The sequence below is a fragment of the Carettochelys insculpta genome, chromosome 6 (assembly GCF_033958435.1).
Source record: "Carettochelys insculpta isolate YL-2023 chromosome 6, ASM3395843v1, whole genome shotgun sequence".
Classification (NCBI taxonomy): domain Eukaryota; kingdom Metazoa; phylum Chordata; order Testudines; family Carettochelyidae; genus Carettochelys; species Carettochelys insculpta.
In genome coordinates, this window is record NC_134142.1 from 43,485,420 (window position 1) to 43,504,399 (window position 18,980).

The 18,980-nt window shown below is 44.4% G+C and overlaps 3 protein-coding genes across 10 annotated transcripts in view; 2 read left to right on the forward strand and 1 right to left on the reverse strand.

Moving 5' to 3' along the window:
* Positions 1-69: 69 nt before the first annotated feature.
* Positions 70-6,521, reverse strand: ZC2HC1C (zinc finger C2HC-type containing 1C). 2 transcript variants are annotated; one of them, XM_074996761.1, is made up of 3 exons: positions 6,411-6,521; positions 3,266-4,508; positions 70-2,551 (listed from the first exon to the last, which is right to left on the reverse strand). In XM_074996761.1, exons 2-3 carry the CDS (start codon positions 4,496-4,498, stop codon positions 2,294-2,296), a joined length of 1,491 nt encoding a protein of 496 aa, XP_074852862.1. In that variant the 5' UTR covers positions 4,499-4,508; positions 6,411-6,521; the 3' UTR covers positions 70-2,293. The 2 variants fall into 2 exon arrangements, with proteins under 2 accessions (XP_074852862.1, XP_074852863.1); XM_074996762.1 differs by having other exon boundaries at positions 3,266-4,505; positions 6,411-6,489.
* On the forward strand, positions 6,489-8,607 carry ACYP1 (acylphosphatase 1). Its single transcript, XM_074996763.1, has 3 exons — positions 6,489-6,720; positions 7,099-7,194; positions 8,149-8,607. Exons 1-3 carry the CDS (start codon positions 6,553-6,555, stop codon positions 8,362-8,364), a joined length of 480 nt encoding a protein of 159 aa, XP_074852864.1. The 5' UTR covers positions 6,489-6,552; the 3' UTR covers positions 8,365-8,607.
* A 1,489-nt stretch (positions 8,608-10,096) lies between these two features.
* The window catches only part of MLH3 (mutL homolog 3), a 30,475-nt gene continuing 21,591 nt past the window's right edge, over positions 10,097-18,980 (forward strand). For 3 of the 7 annotated variants that reach the window (XM_074996769.1, XM_074996764.1, XM_074996770.1), the window contains exons 1-4: positions 10,111-10,133; positions 10,923-10,973; positions 11,487-14,854; positions 18,562-18,660. In XM_074996769.1, the coding sequence (XP_074852870.1) occupies positions 10,930-10,973; positions 11,487-14,854; positions 18,562-18,660 (3,511 nt within the window). In that variant the 5' untranslated portion in view covers positions 10,111-10,133; positions 10,923-10,929. Of the gene's footprint in view, positions 10,260-10,922; positions 10,974-11,486; positions 14,855-18,561; positions 18,661-18,980 lie in introns of all 7 variants that reach the window. The other 4 variants (XM_074996771.1, XM_074996768.1, XM_074996765.1 and 1 more) reach the window with 4 other exon arrangements.

Sequence of the window (18,980 nt, forward strand, 5' to 3'; positions counted from 1 at the left end):
ACAGCATGATTTATTCGGTGATGAGCTTTCATGGGACAGACCCACTTCTTCACAGCTGAAGAAGTGGATCTGTCCCACGAAAGCTCATCACCAAATAAATCATGTTAGTCTTTAAAGTGCTACATTTCTGCTGCTTTGATTCATATATCCATCAGTTCAGTGATATTTCCACTCTTCCCCCTTGCTATTTACTGTTGTCTGGCTTCCTTTCACCTCTGCTATCTTGTAAAAAAATAAGACCAGAAATGGAGTTAATAAGATGTGCCAAACCTCCTGTAATCAGTCAACATGTATGTTGAACCCATTGCAAACCCTGGGTCTGGATTTTAATATTTCTTCTGGGCTATAAGCTCTGACATGCTTTCACAGTGCCAAGCACCGTGCAGTTTACCCTTGACTGGGGCCTTTGGGAACTACTATATTGTCCTTAGAGAAAGGGCTTTGCCCACTTACTGTGGAGATATGAAGGCTACATCCTTGAGAGACTATTCTACACCTCCCAGTCGAGGACTCTTTCCACCTATCCAGCCTCTGACTAAGCCTATTTCAATCTGGCCCTCTGTAGTTTCCCCAGGCTGTGCTGAACCATGGTAGGATCACCATGGGCCTTAAAGAAAAAGCTCCTGAGTTTTTTATTTTTCATTTCATGAATTATGTGTTCCTCCTATGCTGTTTGTGACTTACCTGCCAGGGCTTTGTTTGTACTGAACCACCCACTTCTAAAAAGAGAAAACACATGGCCTAAGGACATCTGCCAGCCTGAATGTCCTCCATGGAACACTGAGGCTGAACAGAATCTTGCATCTGAGTCCAAGTTCACATACCTGGCAAGTAAACCCTTTGCAACAGTCGCCTATTGCCTAAAGACCCTAGTGCAGCACTGAGAGTCTATCGTTTGAGAGCTGACACTGGAATGAGCACGCACATGCTGAAAGACATCTCTCCAACTATTCAGTAAGTGGCTGGTTGCACAAAACTCACCTGCTACTGCAGACTCCAGCTGCAAGTTTACTGCCCCCAGGAAGTCTTGTGCTGAAACAGCATTTTATGCACCTCCTGCCCCCATCTGCTCATCTGATTAAAGAGATGGTATGTCAAACATGGCACCCCCATTAAAGATTTTGGACATTTAAAAGCAAAATGTTACCAAACCAATGCTGAATAAAAGCCAGTTCCAGGATTCTTCTGAATTCCTCCAATGGGCTATTGCACAAAAAGCATGGACTAAACCTGCCTGCTCTGTTTTCAGTGTTCAGTTTTAGAAAAAACAAAAACAAAAAACCAGAAAACAGACAGGACTAAGCACCAAGAGCAGCTGACAGAGGGAAGCTGTTCTGGATTCTGCCTCCCAGGACTGTTAGGAACAGAGAGGGAAGCTGTAGTTTGTACATTATGGTCTAATGTGCTAGTGTTTATCTCTCCCCCAGCTTCTCTCTTTGCAAAGAAGCTACCTTACCTGACTTATCCAAATTACTGTAATAACCCATAAAGCCTCTCTATTGCAGGAAACAAGACCTCCCTGCTACACTCTCAAGAGGCAGCCACACAGGCATGGCAGATATATCTAAGTAATTGATCTTTGGGGTCTTTCGTGTGCTGGAATCTGGAGGTAAACAGCAGTACAATCCCAGCCCACTCCCCAGCTACGTAGCTATTAGAAGTTCTGCAGGCAGGTACTTCAAAATAGGCTGCACACATACAGACATCAGTTTAATATTTGTGTGGCTGGTTCAAGGATGAACACACTGTTGGTGCCTAACAAAAGGGCTTTTTTCCATCTAAGAGAGCTGAATGACCTCTGTCCCAGACAGTACTGATATTAGGAGAAAAAGCCCTCAACCCTGCCCTGCCCCATAGCACCTAACCATGATTCTGACCAGCTTATCCTTTTTGGTGGTTCTCACTTGGCTGCTGTCTTACTGACAACCCCGTTCCATTCAAAAGGGACATCATGGTAATCTGCTCACACCAAGACTCAGCAAGCTCTTCAGTCAAGAGAACTGGAACTTGTGAAAAGCAGTAGATTGGGAAGAGACCAGAACTAACATCATCAGACTGGTGGACTAAGCTGTCATGGACTCATCTGCACACTTGGGAACCACTGGCTGCAACTCAAAATACAAGCACTTTAGTATTTAGTCCATGGGTCCTGAGCTCCTCACTCACTTTACATGGGAATATCTTAAAAGTCAGCAGGCAGCTTGGAGGATGGTGAAAACACAGCTTCCCTTGCTGCCTCTAGATGGAAGCCAGGCTGAGAGAGGGAGCCGGGATTTACTGAAATATGTCATCCTTAACGTTTTCGTGGGGGCGGGGGGCGGTTCTTGATGGTCTTGCACTTGGGAATATGTCTCTCAGCTACTTTGGGTGCAAAGCGCCGGCTGCAGTGGGGACAGAAGACATAGTCTGCGTTTTCTACAGGGGGAAGTGGGGGCAGGTCTGACAGCTTCCCTCCTTTGGAGACCACGAGCTGTATCTCACGGGCCTGGCGCAGGGTCTGGATGAAAGACTCATGCTTTTGTCTCCAGTTGTTCTTCTTGGGTGGTTCATTCTGCATAGAATGGGATGGGTGGTTAGTACAGATGGCAGGAGCTAGAAAAGGGTTGGCTCCAGATCCTGGCTGTACTTAGCATCTTCTCAGAGGGCCCAAACCTATACTTAGCCCTGAACCAACCTCCAATGCAGCAACACCCCAGATTGGTACCACCAATTTAAGACAGCTTGAGACAGGGGAGACAGACATTGGTTGTCAAAGGAATGCATTAGGCACTAAGAGGAGCAGGGGAAAGCAGCCACCTAAAGCAAGCCAGTGGCAGTCGGGCCAAGATATATGAGGCAGAGGCTGCTGGAGCTTACCTGAGAGAAGAAGGGGTGCTGATGCTCCCATTGCCATTAGTTTGTTTTAACAATAGGCTTTTAGATCTGGTCCCAGCCTGCCCCCGCCATAGCAGCCACAACTATACTGCAGGTCCCCAAACACAGCAGACCCCGATAAGAGGTTGCTCCTTATGGGAGCCTCGTGTGAGTGATGGGAGCAAGTGGAGTCCATATCACTGGAGAAGATTCTTCCCCTTGCACAGTGTAAGGCTCAGGTGGCTGACCTTTCCCCTAAAGTTGGCTAAATTCTAGGAAGCCTGAAGGGTGAGTAAGAGCCATACTAGGTATTTTTAAACAGATAAAATTACATGCTCCTTAAAGAGGGTTCCCAGGAGGAAGGACTGACCCCTGCCCTTAGGCCAGTCAGTTGCCTGGAAGTATATGTTACCTGGGTGGTGGTTTTGCTCTTCCAGTGCTGATACTGTTCCAGTTCAGTGCCCCTGGCTCTGGCCATGCTAGAGTCAAATACTTTCCTCTTGGTGCCTTGGCTCTTGCTGCAAATATTCATGTGCTTCTCCAATCGGAGGTGGAGAAACCTACGCCCACAGAAGCCACACTGTGATAGCTCCCCCTGCTCCCCACGACTGGGAGACTGTGAATGCAACAGTTTTGCTCCAGAGTCTTGTTCTGAGGGGGCTACAGCAGGTGACCCCTGGCTGTGTTTCATGACCAACTTTGGACAGGAGTCCATGCTGTCCAAAGATGTATGCTCTTGAATTTTGCTGTTGCTAGCCACCAGCCGTCCCTTCTTGAGTCTCTCTATGCCAAGAACAGGGGGAAGATGGGTGGTGTTTGGCATGGGCATGGCACCCTCTGAAGACTGCTCCCGATCACAGTCCCCTTCACCGGGCCTAGCTGTAGCCTTGGAAATGTGTCCTCCAGAAAGCACTGCTGCCTTCTTCTCTTGCATCCTCAGAACTTCTCTCTCCTTTCTCTCTTCCACCTCCATCTGCTCCTTCTCTCTCTGGATCCTCCTGAGCTCCTCCTCTGTTCTTCTCAGCTTCTCCCTAAGGATGGCCTCTTTCCTCCGGATCTCTTCCTCCAGGCTCTTCCCAGCTGCCTCCAGCCTTTGGATGTAACCTAACTCTCCCCTTCCTGGATGGCTGGCTGACCATTTAGCCTGTTCTGCTACCAAAAGAGATGGCAGTACAGCTGGCTGAATCCTGACTGCTGGCAACCTCCCTCTCTTTTTTGAGCTAGATCTATTGTTGGGAGAATCAGCCATGGGTGGCGAATTCCTAAGCTGACCTGTGCTTGGCACTGCAATGCTCCCAGATTTGTAATGAAATACTGGTTTCAGGGGGTAGGACCGGTCCACTCCTTCTCTTTGCCTGACTGCCCACTTGGAAGGCAAAGTATGATGAGGTCCAGTAGAGTAGAAGCACCCTTGTCCAGAGTCTTGCTGGCTGCTCCCAGGAGACAGAGAGCAGGAATAACTCCTGCTTTTGCAGATGGAGAGACCCTTCAGTTTATCCTCCTTCTCATGCAGACGCTGCTGCTGGAAGTTATTCTTCAGATGTTCTAGCCGGGACTGGTATCTTTCCTGCCCTATCACTGGAAGATGGGGAGTTGCCACCATAGAATCCACAGGTGGACATACAGCCAGCTGCAGCTGAGCCATTCAGTGCCTGCTGGAGAACACAGGTGCAAAACCAAAGATATTATTGACATGTTTATTCACAAGTTGGGATTTCCTTTCACAATATCTACATTCTAGATGCTGGGGAGTGATCAGCTCAAAGAACATTAATGGAGTTTTGGAGAGGTTTTGTGACTACTCTGAACCTTCCTTAGGCTGCAGGACCTCCTTGCTGCCTCTCTGTGTTCTACTTGTTCAGTTCTCCAATGTAGTTAGAAATAAATTGGTTCTTTCTGTCTCTGTGCAATGTCTTGCCAGGAAAGCAGCAGGCATGTGCTCAGCCAGCAGAGAAGCCTGCTGCACAGAAAGATCTGCTATGTTCCCCTCATGATTCCTCCCTTTAGAATTTGTAAGTCCAGATGTTCTAGAGTCAACATACAGAAACCTTCTCCCACACTACACAGCCAGAGCAGACAACTTGAGGCCGCTATATGGCAACGACAATTAAACACTATTACAAGCATATATAGAGCTTTACAAACTAGCGCAAAGTCACTGCCTTTGGCGTGTAATCTAAACTAACCATACAGCAGGAGGTGAAGAAGATATGTATGCTTTGGTAAAAAATACTTATGTCAAGGTCATACACTATTTGGTGGTTTTTGTTTGTTTGCTTGTTTTTTTGGGGGGTGGAGGATGTTTTGTGATGATTTATTTGTAGTCTAACCCTCAGCTGCTGAGAAGGCTGCTAGAATTCTAGTGGCATGCCCAACAGACTGCAAGATGTTTATGGCAGGTACTGGTAGTTATGTGCCCTTCACTACCACTTGGGTCTGAAGAAGAAGTCACGTACTCCTAAAAATCACACTCATAGCGCCATCAACAAAGTAGGGGTACAAACATCCACCATTTGCTTCATAGCATCGAAGAGTTATACCATCTTGGACAATAGGTTTCAGAAGTTTTTCATTTGGGATCAAAACAATTGTTGAACAGATGATGGGTAAAAAGGACTATGACAGCAGCAGTGATTTAGTCAATTAAGGGGTCCAACAACCAAAAAAGAGGAAGCATTTGATGGGGCCCTTGATTGGATTCTAAGTGGGAAAGTGTCTGGGGTAATCTGCAACCGTGGAACCCAGTTTACTTTCTCATTATTGTGCCATTCTGCTTTGTTTTAAAATACAAACACTGGAGCTGGAAAGGGTCAGCTGGGTTCCAAAGTCACTCAGTGCTGCTGTGACCCTTGTTTGTGAACAAATGGCTATTGCAATTAACAGAGGAAATTGAGGGTATAGCCTTTTGCTGATATTAGAACTCACAAAATCCTCTAAGCGGCACATTGAAAACAAGGCTGAGAGTGGGTCAGATCTGCAGGGATTCTGTCAAATTAAACAGCAGGCGCGGTTATAACACACATACCCGCCCATTTTTCCTTATCTTAACCAACACAGGCCTCGAGGCTGCTACAGCTGAATTAATTTTTGACGTTGATGACGTATGTTTCATTTTGTCCTTCTCTCAGCCCAGACAATGAAAAATCAAAGAAATCATGTTGCTTGTGGGACATTTCCGTGTCCCAGCGCCAGGCAGGCGCTGAGACCTGGTTGTCAGGGCTAAGTCCCGTCTTGCTCCGCGAGACGGGGCAGGGCTGGGCCTTGACCCAGGCCCCTAAGTAAAGTCCACTCCCTCCTTTGCGCATGGGGCCTGGGCAAGTCCCTCTCGGGGGGCGCTATCCTACGTCCGCGAACAGGAAGCAAGACTGGCTCCCACCCCGCTCCCCGCGGACTGGGAGCCGTGCAGGCCCCACGGTGAGCGGGGCTGTCCAGACACGGGCTGACATCCGGCAGCCAACCCCTGCCCTGACTCCAGCTCGAAAAGGTCCCGCGCGAGCCGGGTGCTGTTCTCTCCCCACCCCCCGGGAAACAAACTGCCCGTCACCCGCCGCCCTCACCTGGATCTCCGGCCGCGCTGGACGGCCCCGAGCGCTGCGCACTGACTGTTTACTACAGTTGCCTGGCAACCAGCACGCCAACGCTCTCTCCGGGGTCGCTGTAGCCTCCGACTGAGTCGGCCGCTCTGGTACTCGGTTCTCTATGGTTCTAGGTCCGGCCGAACGAATGCGCTTGGTAACCGCTCTGCTCCGCGGCGGGGCTCGGCTCTATGGTCCGGCGCCGCTGTCTCCCCGCCCGGCGGCGAAGCTTGCAGCGCACCACAGCCGTTGGGTGGCTTTACCTCTCGCTCTGGCTACGAATGCCCGGCGGGTGAGTCCGGACCCCGGGGCGCCCCCCGCCGCTTTGCTCGTGAAGCGGTTGTAAGAGATGGGCACAAGTGGGCGGAGCCGGGACACCTGCCCGGGGCTGGCGGCGGCCTGACCCCGCCCCCACTGCACGGCCAGGGCCCGGGCTGCCCTTTGCCTGGCGGCTGTTCATTGGCTCCTGGTTGAGCACGGGTCGCGGGACGCTAGGCACCGAGGAGGCGCGGTCCCGGTCCGCCTCTCCTGCCCGCTTCCCGAGCGCGCAATGCCGTCGCTGCGGGGCCCTGCGGCAAGCCCGGCCGCTGCTGCCGGGCCGCGCGGGGGTGGATGGCGGGGGCTATCCCCTCGGGCTCTGCTGATGGCCGCCGCTTTGTTTTTGTACCAGGCTCGCGTGAGCATGGCGGAGGGCGACAGCCTCATCTCTGTGGACTATGAGGTCTTTGGCAAAGTGCAAGGCGTGTTCTTCCGCAAGTACACCCAGGTGTGTCTGCTGCCAGGGCTGGAGCGGGCGAGCCTGGCAGCTCAGCCACGATGGGGCTCCTCAGTCCCCTCGATCTAGTCACCACCGGGGCTCAGGCTGTACTGAAGTCCCATTGGCACGAAGCTCTGCGCAGTCTGGGCCTGACCTGCTCTCCCAGATTGGTATTGGCCCCAGCTGCCCCGTAGTTGCAGCTGTTTCCTCCTGTTGCTCTTCTGTGTATGTTTTCTCCTGGGGGGGGAGGTGAGGGGCACTGCATAAATCTTGCAGTGTGGACTCCATCACTTCTTAGGGGAGAGGAAAGAGGTGGTCCGGATGTTGGGCTGTGACTTACTGAGGGCCAGTCTCACTAAATAAGTACAGCCCATTAAATTTCTACTCTTAAAGTACAGTCTGGGGACTGGAGTAGTTTAGGTCCTGTTAGAGAACAAAATCTGAGTGAAATTTTGTACTTCAATTTAAAAAAATTAACATTCGAGGCCCAAGTCTTTTTCTTTTAGAATCTCCCATACTATGGAGTCACCTTAGTCTTTCTGGTCAATCAGCATTGTGCTACCTTTGCTAATGGTTTCCATCACAAACTCTATCAAAGCTTCCAGAAGTTCTTGTGAGACTGCTGGGTTATTTTTAAGTAATTCCACTTAAACTAAATCAGGAGAGTCCTTGTCAGTCACTAGCACAACTTTTATACCCACACAGCTGTGTTTTGTTTGTCTGTTACAAATGCCAGGGTTGTATTCCATAGGGTTAAATTAAAGGTTGTATTGCAAGCCCTGTTTTTATTGTAAAGATGTTACAATGGATAGCAAATCCCAAAATGCATTGTCTGACTTCCAGCACTCTCATTGGGCTTTCCCATGGTCCTTCTGGGGGATTGATTCCTATATAAAGATGTGAGTCTGTGGTCTGTCTTCAGTTCACATTAATCCCATCTTCATCTCACATTTCCTTTTGTAGGCTGAGGGTAAGAAGCTGGGGGTGGTTGGCTGGGTCCAAAACACAGAAGATGGCACTGTGCAAGGACAAATCCAAGGCCCCACTGTCAAGGTACGGGAGATGCAGGAATGGCTCAGGAAGACAGGAAGCCCGAAATCTCGCATCGATGAAGCAAAATTCCGCAATGAGAAGAAGATTGTTGCACTAGAATACAAGCACTTCAGCATTGTGAAATAACTAGATTGAAAAGCAAAAAGCACCGAGAAGGAAGTTTACCACTCCAAAATGTCCCCATCAGCCATACTTGTTCAGTCAGATATCATCCAAATATAGAGAGCCCTTAGTTTTATCTTGTTACTCTTCTAATTTATTGTCTGTTTATTATGCTGTGTAACTGTGAACTTTCTGAACACCATGGGCAGGAAACAGGCAGACTAGCAGATGAGACTGTCTTTAATAAAGGCAATGTTTGGAAATCCAGCCTCTCATATATGAATTTGTAACCATTCAAACTCATTTTGTGTGTAAGAAATCACATAACTGTTATAATAATCTTCCTGTCTACTTCATAGAAATTACATAATCAGCCTTGGAACTGATACCTTGGATGGCAGAACCATATACTTTTGATTTCTTCTAGTACTAAATTCTGTTAATCACCTTCTTCTCTTTATTTTTTAAAATTTCCCATTCTCAGCAACAGCTGTCTTTTTGAGCTGTTTTATCTCCCATCCAGCAATGACTGTATTTGACAGTTCTTTCTGGTTCCTTGTGTGTATTTTGCACCAGCATCATTGATGTTTTGGGTGGCAGCTGGCCAACCTGGGAAAGGTTTTAGTAGTCCTGCAGCAGCACAACCATCAGGGCTACATTCTGTGCTGCTGCTTCTGCTTCTTGAGTTGTTTTTCCACAGTTTTATCAATTAATATAGGGCTGGTACAAGAAAAGGAAGTCCTCTGTCTCTTCAGATTGGTGAAATAGTGGCATAGCATACCCAATGTCTTGCTAATTCTCTAGGAGGGTGAAGAGAATTCAGCCTGCGTAGCCCTTTCTGTACAGAGACTGCCAATAAAATGATGGTTTAAAACCAATTGTAGGGGTGTTTTTGTTTTGTTTTTGTTATGCAGGCACTTGGCTGTTAGTAGGTAGATCTACCAACTCCTTTCACAGGTGGAGCTGCCATGATGTCTTTGAATAGGATCAGCTTTTTAGGGTTATATTATTTTCTATGCATCCTTTTGCAATCATGGTATGATATTATTATTGGTTCATCCAGTTACATTGAACCATAAGATGATGATGTCTCTTTTTCAGTAAACTTAGCTTACCACTACTTTGTGGGTGCACAGATCACTCTGTGGTAGTCTGATCTCTGAGATTTTGTTACACCACTATAGGAGGCACTGCATGGACAGTCTGCTAATTCAGGGAGAGGAAGGAGAAGCAAATGGGGAATGCAGAAGGAATGATAACGGCTCCCTCCTCTGATATGGCTAGTGACCTCCAGCTCATCTGTACCCTAAAGGGAATATCCTGATTGATGCAATATAGTTATCTAGGAAGCAATTGCAATGCCATTCTAATTCCCAGACTAATTCCCTATGTCACCTCTCTCCCCTGCTCCCCATCTGCTGTCTGCTCAGCTCTCCCAGTGCGCCTGCTGTTGCATTGATGTGACTGTTTAGGGGGTGCTAGGGAGATGAAAGCGAGTAGCCTTAAGCACACACCCTGGCCACGCCCCACTGAACAGTACCAACCATATGTCGCCTTTGTCCAGGAGCCAATGGAAGGTGCTCCGTTAAGAGAAAGCGAGAGAAGTGGCGGCAGTCAAGCGAGTCTTGAGCAGAGTACGACTCCCAGAATGCACTCAACAGTGCTGTAATGTATGCTGGGAATTGTAGTCTCTTCCGGCCTGCTGAGTGTTGACAGTCTGCCCCACACACATCTTCACTGCGCATGTGCTCTGATCTGGGGCTTCTCCGCTTGCGTGTCTTCCTTTCAGCGAAGTGGGTCTAGGTGCCTTGCGAGCTGCGGGCGGCGCGGCGGTCGGTTGGTTGGGTCTGTCTCGCGCCTCAGCCTGTGGTGCGGCGGGGGCCCCTTTTCCCTCCAGCCGGTTCTGAGGGAGTGAAGGGGTGTGTATTGAGGGGACATTTAATTCTGTCACCAAAGTGCTGGTGTGGAGGCCCAGGGCCTGGGAGGTCCCATTTTGTCATTGCAGGAGATCTGGGAGGGCTCCTCTAAGTGCCTGTCGCTTTTAAATCCACAGATGCATCCCCTTGACTGAGCTACCTGTCTCTCTGGGCACTGAACTTCCCCAGCCGAGAGCCTGCCCTGGCTGGACTGCCTACTCTGTGGCATGTTGCAGTCCTTAGAGCAAGTGGCCACAGCCTGCCCAAAATGAAAATCCTGTAAGAGCAGAAAGTAGGGCCTAACTGATTGCATTGACACCCAAGAGTAGGCTAAATCTAGCATCTGGGCTATGGTTGAAGTAGATTGAAATAACAAGCAGTCCTGTAGCATTCTTAGAAACTGACAGATTTATTAGATCACGAGTGAGTTTTACCTATGAAAGCTCATGACCTAATACATTTTTTAGTTTCTGAGGTACTAGAGGACGCTCGTTATTTGTGAATCTACAGACTCAACACGGTACCCCTCTGAGACTAGATTGAAGTAGGAAGGGGAGCGCTCACTGTACCTGCTAAGGAGGAGGGAGGCTAAGCAGGAATGATGTTCCCCAAGGAAGAGGAAGGAGAAAGGCAGAAATCTTGCTTCCCTAATTTCTTTCACTACAGACTGTTGATGCAAGGTTCAAGAGAAAACTACATCCTGCTTAATACCAACAGGTGATGAAAAAACCTAGTGAAGTTTTATGGCATAATCCCAGATAGATGCTTGTTGGAGTGTTTCCAAGGAGTAGATGCTGTCTGATCACCCGGAGGGTGTACCTCATTAGCCCACTTGAAAGTGGAATACCATGCCTAAATAATTTTTTGGATAACAGTGATGGGAAGAAGGCTCTGACCCTGGCTTCTGGTTTCAGTGTGTTTGGATTTTCTGCTAGGAATTACAGGTTTGGAAAAGGAATATAGTGTTCATAAAGATCATGAAAATAAGGGCACTTTTATTCTGAGTTGTTCCACTTTCATCCTTAGAGCACTGGCTGATGCCTGCTCATAGCCTGGGCAAATAAACTCAGCACAGAGAAGTGCTCTAAATACCAGGAAACCAATTACATGAAAGTGAAATTAATTTTTAAAAAATTGTAACTTGTTATACTTTTAATGGAAGATTTTCAGACTCTGAGCTTTTACTCTTTGTGTGTTTGTCTCTCTCTCTTTTTTTTTTTTTCCCCACAGGGAACTGTTTCAAAGAAGGAGGAGGAATCATGTTTCTGACATTTCTTCGGTTCTTCATCTGCCTGCTTTTGCCATGATCAGATGCTTGGTAGAAGATGTACGAGCCAGGTTACGCTCTGGAGTAGCCATCAATTCCTTGGGCCAGTGTGTTGAGGAACTTATCTTCAATAGTATTGATGCTAAAGCAACATGTGTTGCCATACGTGTGGATTTGGAGACCTTCAAGGTCCAGGTGGTTGACAACGGCTCTGGGATGGGGAGAGAGGATCTAAATAAAGTGGGTAATAGATATTTCACTAGTAAATGCAACTCAGTGGAGGATTTAGAGAATCTGAAGTTCTATGGATTCCGAGGGGAGGCTGTGGCCAGCATAGCAAATATGGCAAGCCTTGTAGAAATTTCATCCAAGACCAACACAACAGTGAAAACCTTCACAAAACTGTTTCATAATGGGAAAGCACTTGAAGTCTGTGAAGCTGAATTGACTAGACCAAGTAATGGAACAACAGTGACTGTGTGTAACCTATTCCATCAGTTGCCGGTGAGGAGAAAGTGCATGGATCCCATGTTGGAATTTGAGAGGGTGAGACAGAAGGTAGAGGCTCTTTCACTCATACATCCCTCCATCTCTTTTTCCTTAAGAAATGATGCTTCTTGTTCTATGATACTTCAGCTCCCCAAGACAAAAGATATGTGTTCCCGTTTTTGTCAGATTTATGGGCTGGGTAGAATGCAGAAATTACGAAAAATAAATTATAAGTCTGGTGGGTTTGAGTTAAGTGGCTATATCAGTTCTGAAGGGCATTACAATAAGAATATACAGTTTTTTTATGTGAATAGTAGACTGGTTTTAAAAACAAGATTGCATAAACTTGTGGACTTTTTATTAAGGAAAGAAAGTGTTATTTCCAAGACAAAAGGTGGCCCCTCTCACAGGCAAATGAGTTCAAGTCCCATTCGGCATCGTTGTGGCCCAGAGCTCTATGGAATCTTTGTTATCAATGTGAAGTGTCAATACAGTGAATATGATGTGTGTCTAGAACCTGCAAAAACTCTCATAGAATTCCGTAATTGGGATGCTCTTTTGGCTTGCATTGAGGAAGGAGTGAGGACATTTTTAAAGCAAGAACACTTATTTGTTGAACCATCTGGTGAAGATATAAAAGAATTTAATGAAGACAATAGTTTTAGTTTGTACAGAGCCAGAGCTCTGCAGCCTGCCCTCTCTGAAGAGAAGCACACAGAAGATAATTTTAAGAAAACATGTAATGATATTGTAGATTCCTATGAAATGTTTAATTTGCAGTCAAAATCTGTCAAAAGAAAAATGATTGTTCAGGAAAAGTCTTTAGAACTTATCAGTTCAAATGATAATAGTGCAGAAAAGGAAGTCTCCCCAGATATGATCATTGTTGAACCAGCTGACACAGCAAGTCCTCTGGTCAACAAAGAAAGCACCACTTCTAATTTCTCAAAATCTGGTATCTCAGAACAAGAGCCAAAAGAGTTTAACTGTCCTAAAATGGTGCTTGTGAGCCTCAAGTCTTCAGAAAATCCCTGTGGAGATTCCAGGTCAGAAAGAGTAGAAATAGACAGTTATGCTGAAATGCCATGTTGTACTGAGAATTGTGTAGAAGATGCCAGAACAGAGTTGGACCGAACAGTTGAGAAAAGCCCCATGAACACTGGCTTTGGAAATAGTGTAACTCAGAGGCAGCATGAGAAAGTTGAAGATTCAGCTGATAGACCAGAACTTTTGGGGAGAGCATTGATGGGAACGTGTGATGTAATGAAAAAAGACAGTGGAAAAAGTAAAGGGCCAAATAATGATGGCGGAGGAATGGTAGTTAGATCAGTACCACTAAAGTTGTGTTCCACAGGCCTTATAACTCATGTGATGCAAGATCAGCCACAACATGTACGTTCTAGACCTGGGCCTGTAAGTGCCAAGGACATATTTGGAAATAAGATGAGTTTTTCGGTTCAGACTCCAAATCTTCAAGATATTTCTAGCATTTTAAATGAGGAGTGTACTACACTCTCCAATAGAGAAGTATGCAGATCATATGCAAACGAGTGGTTAGAAAATAAGACTGTATTAAGCAAGAAGAATGAGGAGATTTCATCTATTACCACAAGAGATAGAAAGAAGTGTATAACATCACACATTAGAGAGGTGCTTCCTGTTGCTCCCTTGGGTTTTCCTCATAATGAAAGTAATCCGAGCAACAGAAGGCAAATGAATGAGCTATCTGCTATGCCCAGAACCCAAGCCTTTAAGAAGCTGAGTTTGTCCATGCAGCTGGGATCCTTAGAGAGATTCAGAAGACATTATGGAAAGGTCAGGAGTGCACCATCAATATCTATTCTAGAGAAGAGGAGTGAATTTGAACTCCCACATGTTCTTGGTTCTCCAGCTGATCTTGACACCTTGAAGAATCAGAATAACAATGTTGAGCATGTTAACATTTGTGAAAATCCAGCTGTGGAACATGCTGATTCTGAAAATAGTTGCTCAACTGATTGCCTCCTTTCCTTGGAGAGATCTCGATTCTGTGGCAAAGAAACTTTGTTAAACAAAAAAGCTCCTAGTATAAGAGAGAGTCCTATGACATTGACTGACTACTCTGATATTAGAAGAAAAGATCTAAGTAGCAGTAGATCACTGGGATCACTAGCTTCTAAACTATCCAGAATGAAGGGTGACCATGTGGAAATTTTATCTACAGAAGATGTAGGACAACTTAATGAACAATTGCAAACAGATTTAAGCAGAAAAGATTATATCAAATCACATTGTTTGTCTCAAAATGATGATATTTTGCAGAGGTCTTATCAAATGTGTCAAAGCTCCTCACAAGAAACAGGAATAGATGATTGCATCCATGGATCTGCATCTGATGAGGAGGCAGTTCCCTGTGAAATCTACAGTGCAAGATCAGGGACCGTGGAAAATACTGTGAATCATTCCCAGTTCATCAACACAGATGGGGAGTACATGGCCTCTCCGAAAAATGGTTTGGCATTACACAATAAAAACATTTGTTCTGAAGGTATCCATAAGGATGGAAATATTGTGGATTTGTGTTCAAAGCAGACTTCAGAAGCCAGTGGGCTTCCCAGTGTAACTATGTCAAGTAGTCGGGAAGTACCTGGAGAAGTCACAAGTGCAGCTCAATCTAAAAATGAAGAATCAATATCATGTTCTTCTGTCTGGATGCAACATTTTGATGTTTCATTGGGTAAGATGGTATATGTCAATAAAATGACTGGACTAAGCACCTACAGTACTCCTCCAAATGAAGAACTTCAGACAGCTTGTACTAAAGATATAACTACAATGGCTGTGAATGTTGTCCTACGGAACGGTAAGTATGTGATGTTTAATTTTGTTGTAAGGAAAGAGTGATGCAAATAGTTAGCAGTCTAAAATACTCTTTGTGGCAATGCCTCAATTTCCACACTGAAATAACTATTGTCTTCACATGAATTCTGTAGAAAACAGGAAAATGTTTATGGCAATATGGAAATATTACAGTTGATTCATGTTTTTAAAAAGGTATGGAAACAAAGCACACTGATTAGGAGACAACCACCTGATGTCACCCAGCATTGTGTTCTGAAAATTCTCATGATCATGAACCATTTTATCATCTGTAACATGAGAGATATTTGAATGTAAGGATACTGGATAATTATGTCACTTATGAACCTCTGCGATGGGCTGTCGTGTTCCTAAGTAAATTTTGATACCATCGACACAGTAGATCAATAGCAATTTCTAAAAACCAGGTTTTGTTTAACTCTTTGATAGGAATTACATCAAAAGATAAATACTAAATATCTACAGTGTGAAAACAAGTTCTCTAGTGCTGCTGAAATCAAAATTACATTGTATCTGTAAGATGGTTGTTGTCAGTGGGGCGCTCCAAAAATTCAAAATTTTAATTTAAACTTTTATTTTCAAATACATTCCTCACTTTATTTTTGATCAGAAGCATGTGTCACCATAGATTTTATCAGAATCCCGTGCTGTGAAAAGGGCCTATTACTTGCAGAAGTAATTAGCAATATGTCCATCTCTGTAAAGGCAGAGTTGCTTTTTTGTGCATATTTTGAAACAATACACATGCTGTCTGAGATCTAGTCTGATAATGCACATAATATGGTGTCTAAATTAATAAACCGGTCTCTACAATTGGAGCCTCTTGGTACCAGCTTAAGATTTCACAGACAATATAAGATTTCATGTTCAGTATTCAAGCACAAGTAGAGCAAGAAAGCCAAGACAATGCAACATGCAGGCTTTATGCCTTTATCCACACATACACTCCCATTAAGCACTTCCTGAATGTAGAGTTCTCTAAATTCCTAAAATCACCATATTTATTTACATACTCTTACACCTCCTACTGGGAGGTTGTCTGTCCTAATATACTTTATGTTTTGTTTAGTTGAAAGCCAAATTAAACATGAGTATTGTAACTTGCTTCCATATTTAACATTCTGTTATATTGCCTCAAAGTCTGTATTGTCAGATATTAAAATAATTTTATTAACTAGCTCTTAACTTCCTTGGGAACTAAGATATTTTCCTGTTAATTTGGGAAGACTTGTCTCACACCTTCATTTTGTACAGTCTGATGTATACCTTGGAAGTTGTTTGATGTTGGAGCAAAGGCAAGTCATTTTGACAATAGGAGTCTGCCTTGTTCTTGTTTCTTCCAGTGCTGTGTTTTTTTGCGGGCCTGTTCTGTTACATATCAGTTGCACATAGGCCCGTGTTCCTTCCTTGTCCTGGAGATTCGGCCTACTTTTTGTAATAATTTTGATAACAAAGCAGGATTGTAGTATAATGGTTGAAACATGCCTGGGTTGAAACTGCAACAGTATAGGCTGGGGGGCTAACCCTGATTCCTCATGCAGTGTTCCCTCTAATGTTTTCCATCCATAGGCAGAATAAACATTATGTGCATCAAGGCATGTGTGGATTTGTATCACCAGTGGAAACATATGCTGGCATCTTTGGGTGCTCTGCTAATGAACTGTGCAACCCAAGCACTCAGCTTACAGGGAATACTGCCCTTATATGGCCTCTCTGACTTGTTTTTTTTTCTACCATTCAAAAATGTTCCTTATTCATAAACTAAGTATTAGGAAGAGTTGCAGTAGATTGTCAGTGCTGGCATTCCTGAATATGGGCTAGGAGATGGGTTTGTTCTATTCTTTCAGAATAACCCATTTCACTTGCAGTAGTTTTGAAAATAATCCTGATTGATTCAAGCAGTAACACATGTTTAATGAGCTCTGCCTACAAGAGGTGTCAGCAATCCTAAATGTATTCATTGCTTTAATATCAATGCAAATATAAGCTATGCTACTCCTCCCTAACACAGCACTTTATGCGTAGCCAGGGCTGGAGGGGAGGCAAACCACACCAGGTTTTGTGAACCTTTATTACTCACTAAGGAGCATAAGCTAGTGACTGATCATCAGTCTCACATCTGTGGGAAGTCACTCAATATTCTGATTGCGTGAAATTGGTCAAAATGTGGACCCTGCAGTGACCACAGGTGTGATTAAATATATGATGTTAAAAAACACAAAGAGGTTAACAAAGAACAAGCAGTCCTGTAGCACCTTAAAAACTAACAAATTTATTAGATCATGAGCTTTTGTGGGTAAGACCCACTTCTTCAGACTAATTCTAAATCCTCTCTGCATTTCCAGTTCTCCTGCAATGGTTCATCCCAGAGCCATTGTCCAACAGTTCGAACTCTGCTATGTAGTCTTTATTTTCCTTTCATCCATTACTTTATTTTTCTTTCTGCATGTATGAGAGGCACTATGCCCAACTCGTTCAAGCGTAGTCTTGCTATAAGTAATAATGATTTGTACTACATAAATGTATCTCCTAGCTACAAGGATCTGAAAGTTCTGTGTGCACTGACTTAGGGGAATCTCTTCATCCACCCTTTGAAATTCAGCCTTCTCAAGTGGGAGAAGGGAATTCAGCAGCTTAGCATTACTGCAACAGTATAGAGCAATTTAGGATAGAAAATAAAAGAGCATTCTGTATCCAGGTGAAACTACAGTGAGAATTCAAAACAACCCAGTTTTATGGAAAGTAATAATCATAGGTGCCCAAATACTTAGTTTGTCTCATTAGACACCATGCTGGGCTATTGATTCAGCACTGACTTGGATGGAAGAATCCTACCTATTAAGTGTTAATCAGGCCTCATTTAATTCATGAGATCTGATAAGAGCCCAACTTGAGAAGTATATACACTGTGGTCATATTTTTAAAGGTTGCTTAAAGTTGCACATTAGTAGGAATTAGGCAGCCAATGGTTTTGAAAATCTCTCTACGACTCAGTGTTCCCCCTAATCTTTTCCATCCATGTGCAGCATAAATTTTTATGTGCACCCAGGCATATGCAAGTGTATACCACCTGTAGCAACAAAACCTAGCTGTGAGCACTCAGCTAATCAGCTGAGCAGCATTTGAATGTCTCCTGACTGGCCACACAGGTGCACAGCTTACAGGGAATACTGGTAGGCACCTACTTTACAAGTCCGGCCCTGCAGCTCTATCAGTTTCTAATTGTAAAAAATTCTATAATATTTCATATAAAATACAAAACATAACCATGCATTGCATATGTTTAGTATTCATTGCATTTTGCACATAAATGTATTGTATTGCAAATACGCATCTTTCGGTATTCAGTGTCCTAGTCTTTGCTCATGCCGTCCATTAAAACACACTTCTTCTGCAGTCAGTATTTTCCCAGCTAGATTAGAAGTCAAGATATTAGATACATGTATTTATTTATTTTAAATGCAGTTGCCTATAGTAGGTCTTGATCATTTAGAGCACTCAATAGTGGTATTATTATTTCTTCATTGTAGACTTCTAGCTCTGTGTGGCAGGAATAATATCTCTGTTGTTTGTACAGAACTGAGCACACTAATGATTTAATTAATAAAATATAAATAAAAGTGCTTGAGAGATGTTTGAAATTTTTGTGTCTGTTAAATTTGCAGCTGTAAATTTTTGTTATGTGCTTAGGGTTTCAGTGCAGGAGCCATCCTTTTAGAAGTGAGATTGTTCTACCTTTCCTTCCTAGACCTCGGGAAGAGAGGATTCTGGCAAGCCAGGATTTCAGAGGTAGGGTCAATTTGCCAGAACATAGAGTACAGTGAAAAACAACGCAAAGAATTCTGCCAGATGTCCTAACAGGAACCCAGAATTACTCAAGATCTGTTAACAATGGGATTGAGAGTCATCTGATATGTGGAATTGGGACAAAAATATCTTTTAGTGTTGGAGTCTGTTAGGGAGGGTTTATATTTGCAGGCTGATGTTCACAGTTCTGTGTAAAAGTATGTTAATAGTTTAAAGAACAATTATCTAATCCACTTATCTGTCCTCACATTCCAGTGAGAGCATAGAAATTAGTTTAGTCCTTGGGACTCTTTCCCAAGAAA

Excerpts from the sequence above, each read along its gene's own strand:
- ZC2HC1C (XM_074996761.1), bottom strand. The coding sequence starts at position 4,498 with ATGGCTCAGCTGCAGCTGGCTGTATGTCCACCTGTGGATTCTATGGTG. Across the intron at positions 2,552-3,265 it reads AGAGCAAAACCACCACCCAG|AATGAACCACCCAAGAAGAA; the intron begins GTAACATATACT and ends CATTCTATGCAG.
- ACYP1 (XM_074996763.1), top strand. The coding sequence starts at position 6,553 with ATGGTTCTAGGTCCGGCCGAACGAATGCGCTTGGTAACCGCTCTGCTC. Across the intron at positions 6,721-7,098 it reads TGGCTACGAATGCCCGGCGG|GCTCGCGTGAGCATGGCGGA; the intron begins GTGAGTCCGGAC and ends TTTTTGTACCAG. Across the intron at positions 7,195-8,148 it reads TCTTCCGCAAGTACACCCAG|GCTGAGGGTAAGAAGCTGGG; the intron begins GTGTGTCTGCTG and ends TTCCTTTTGTAG.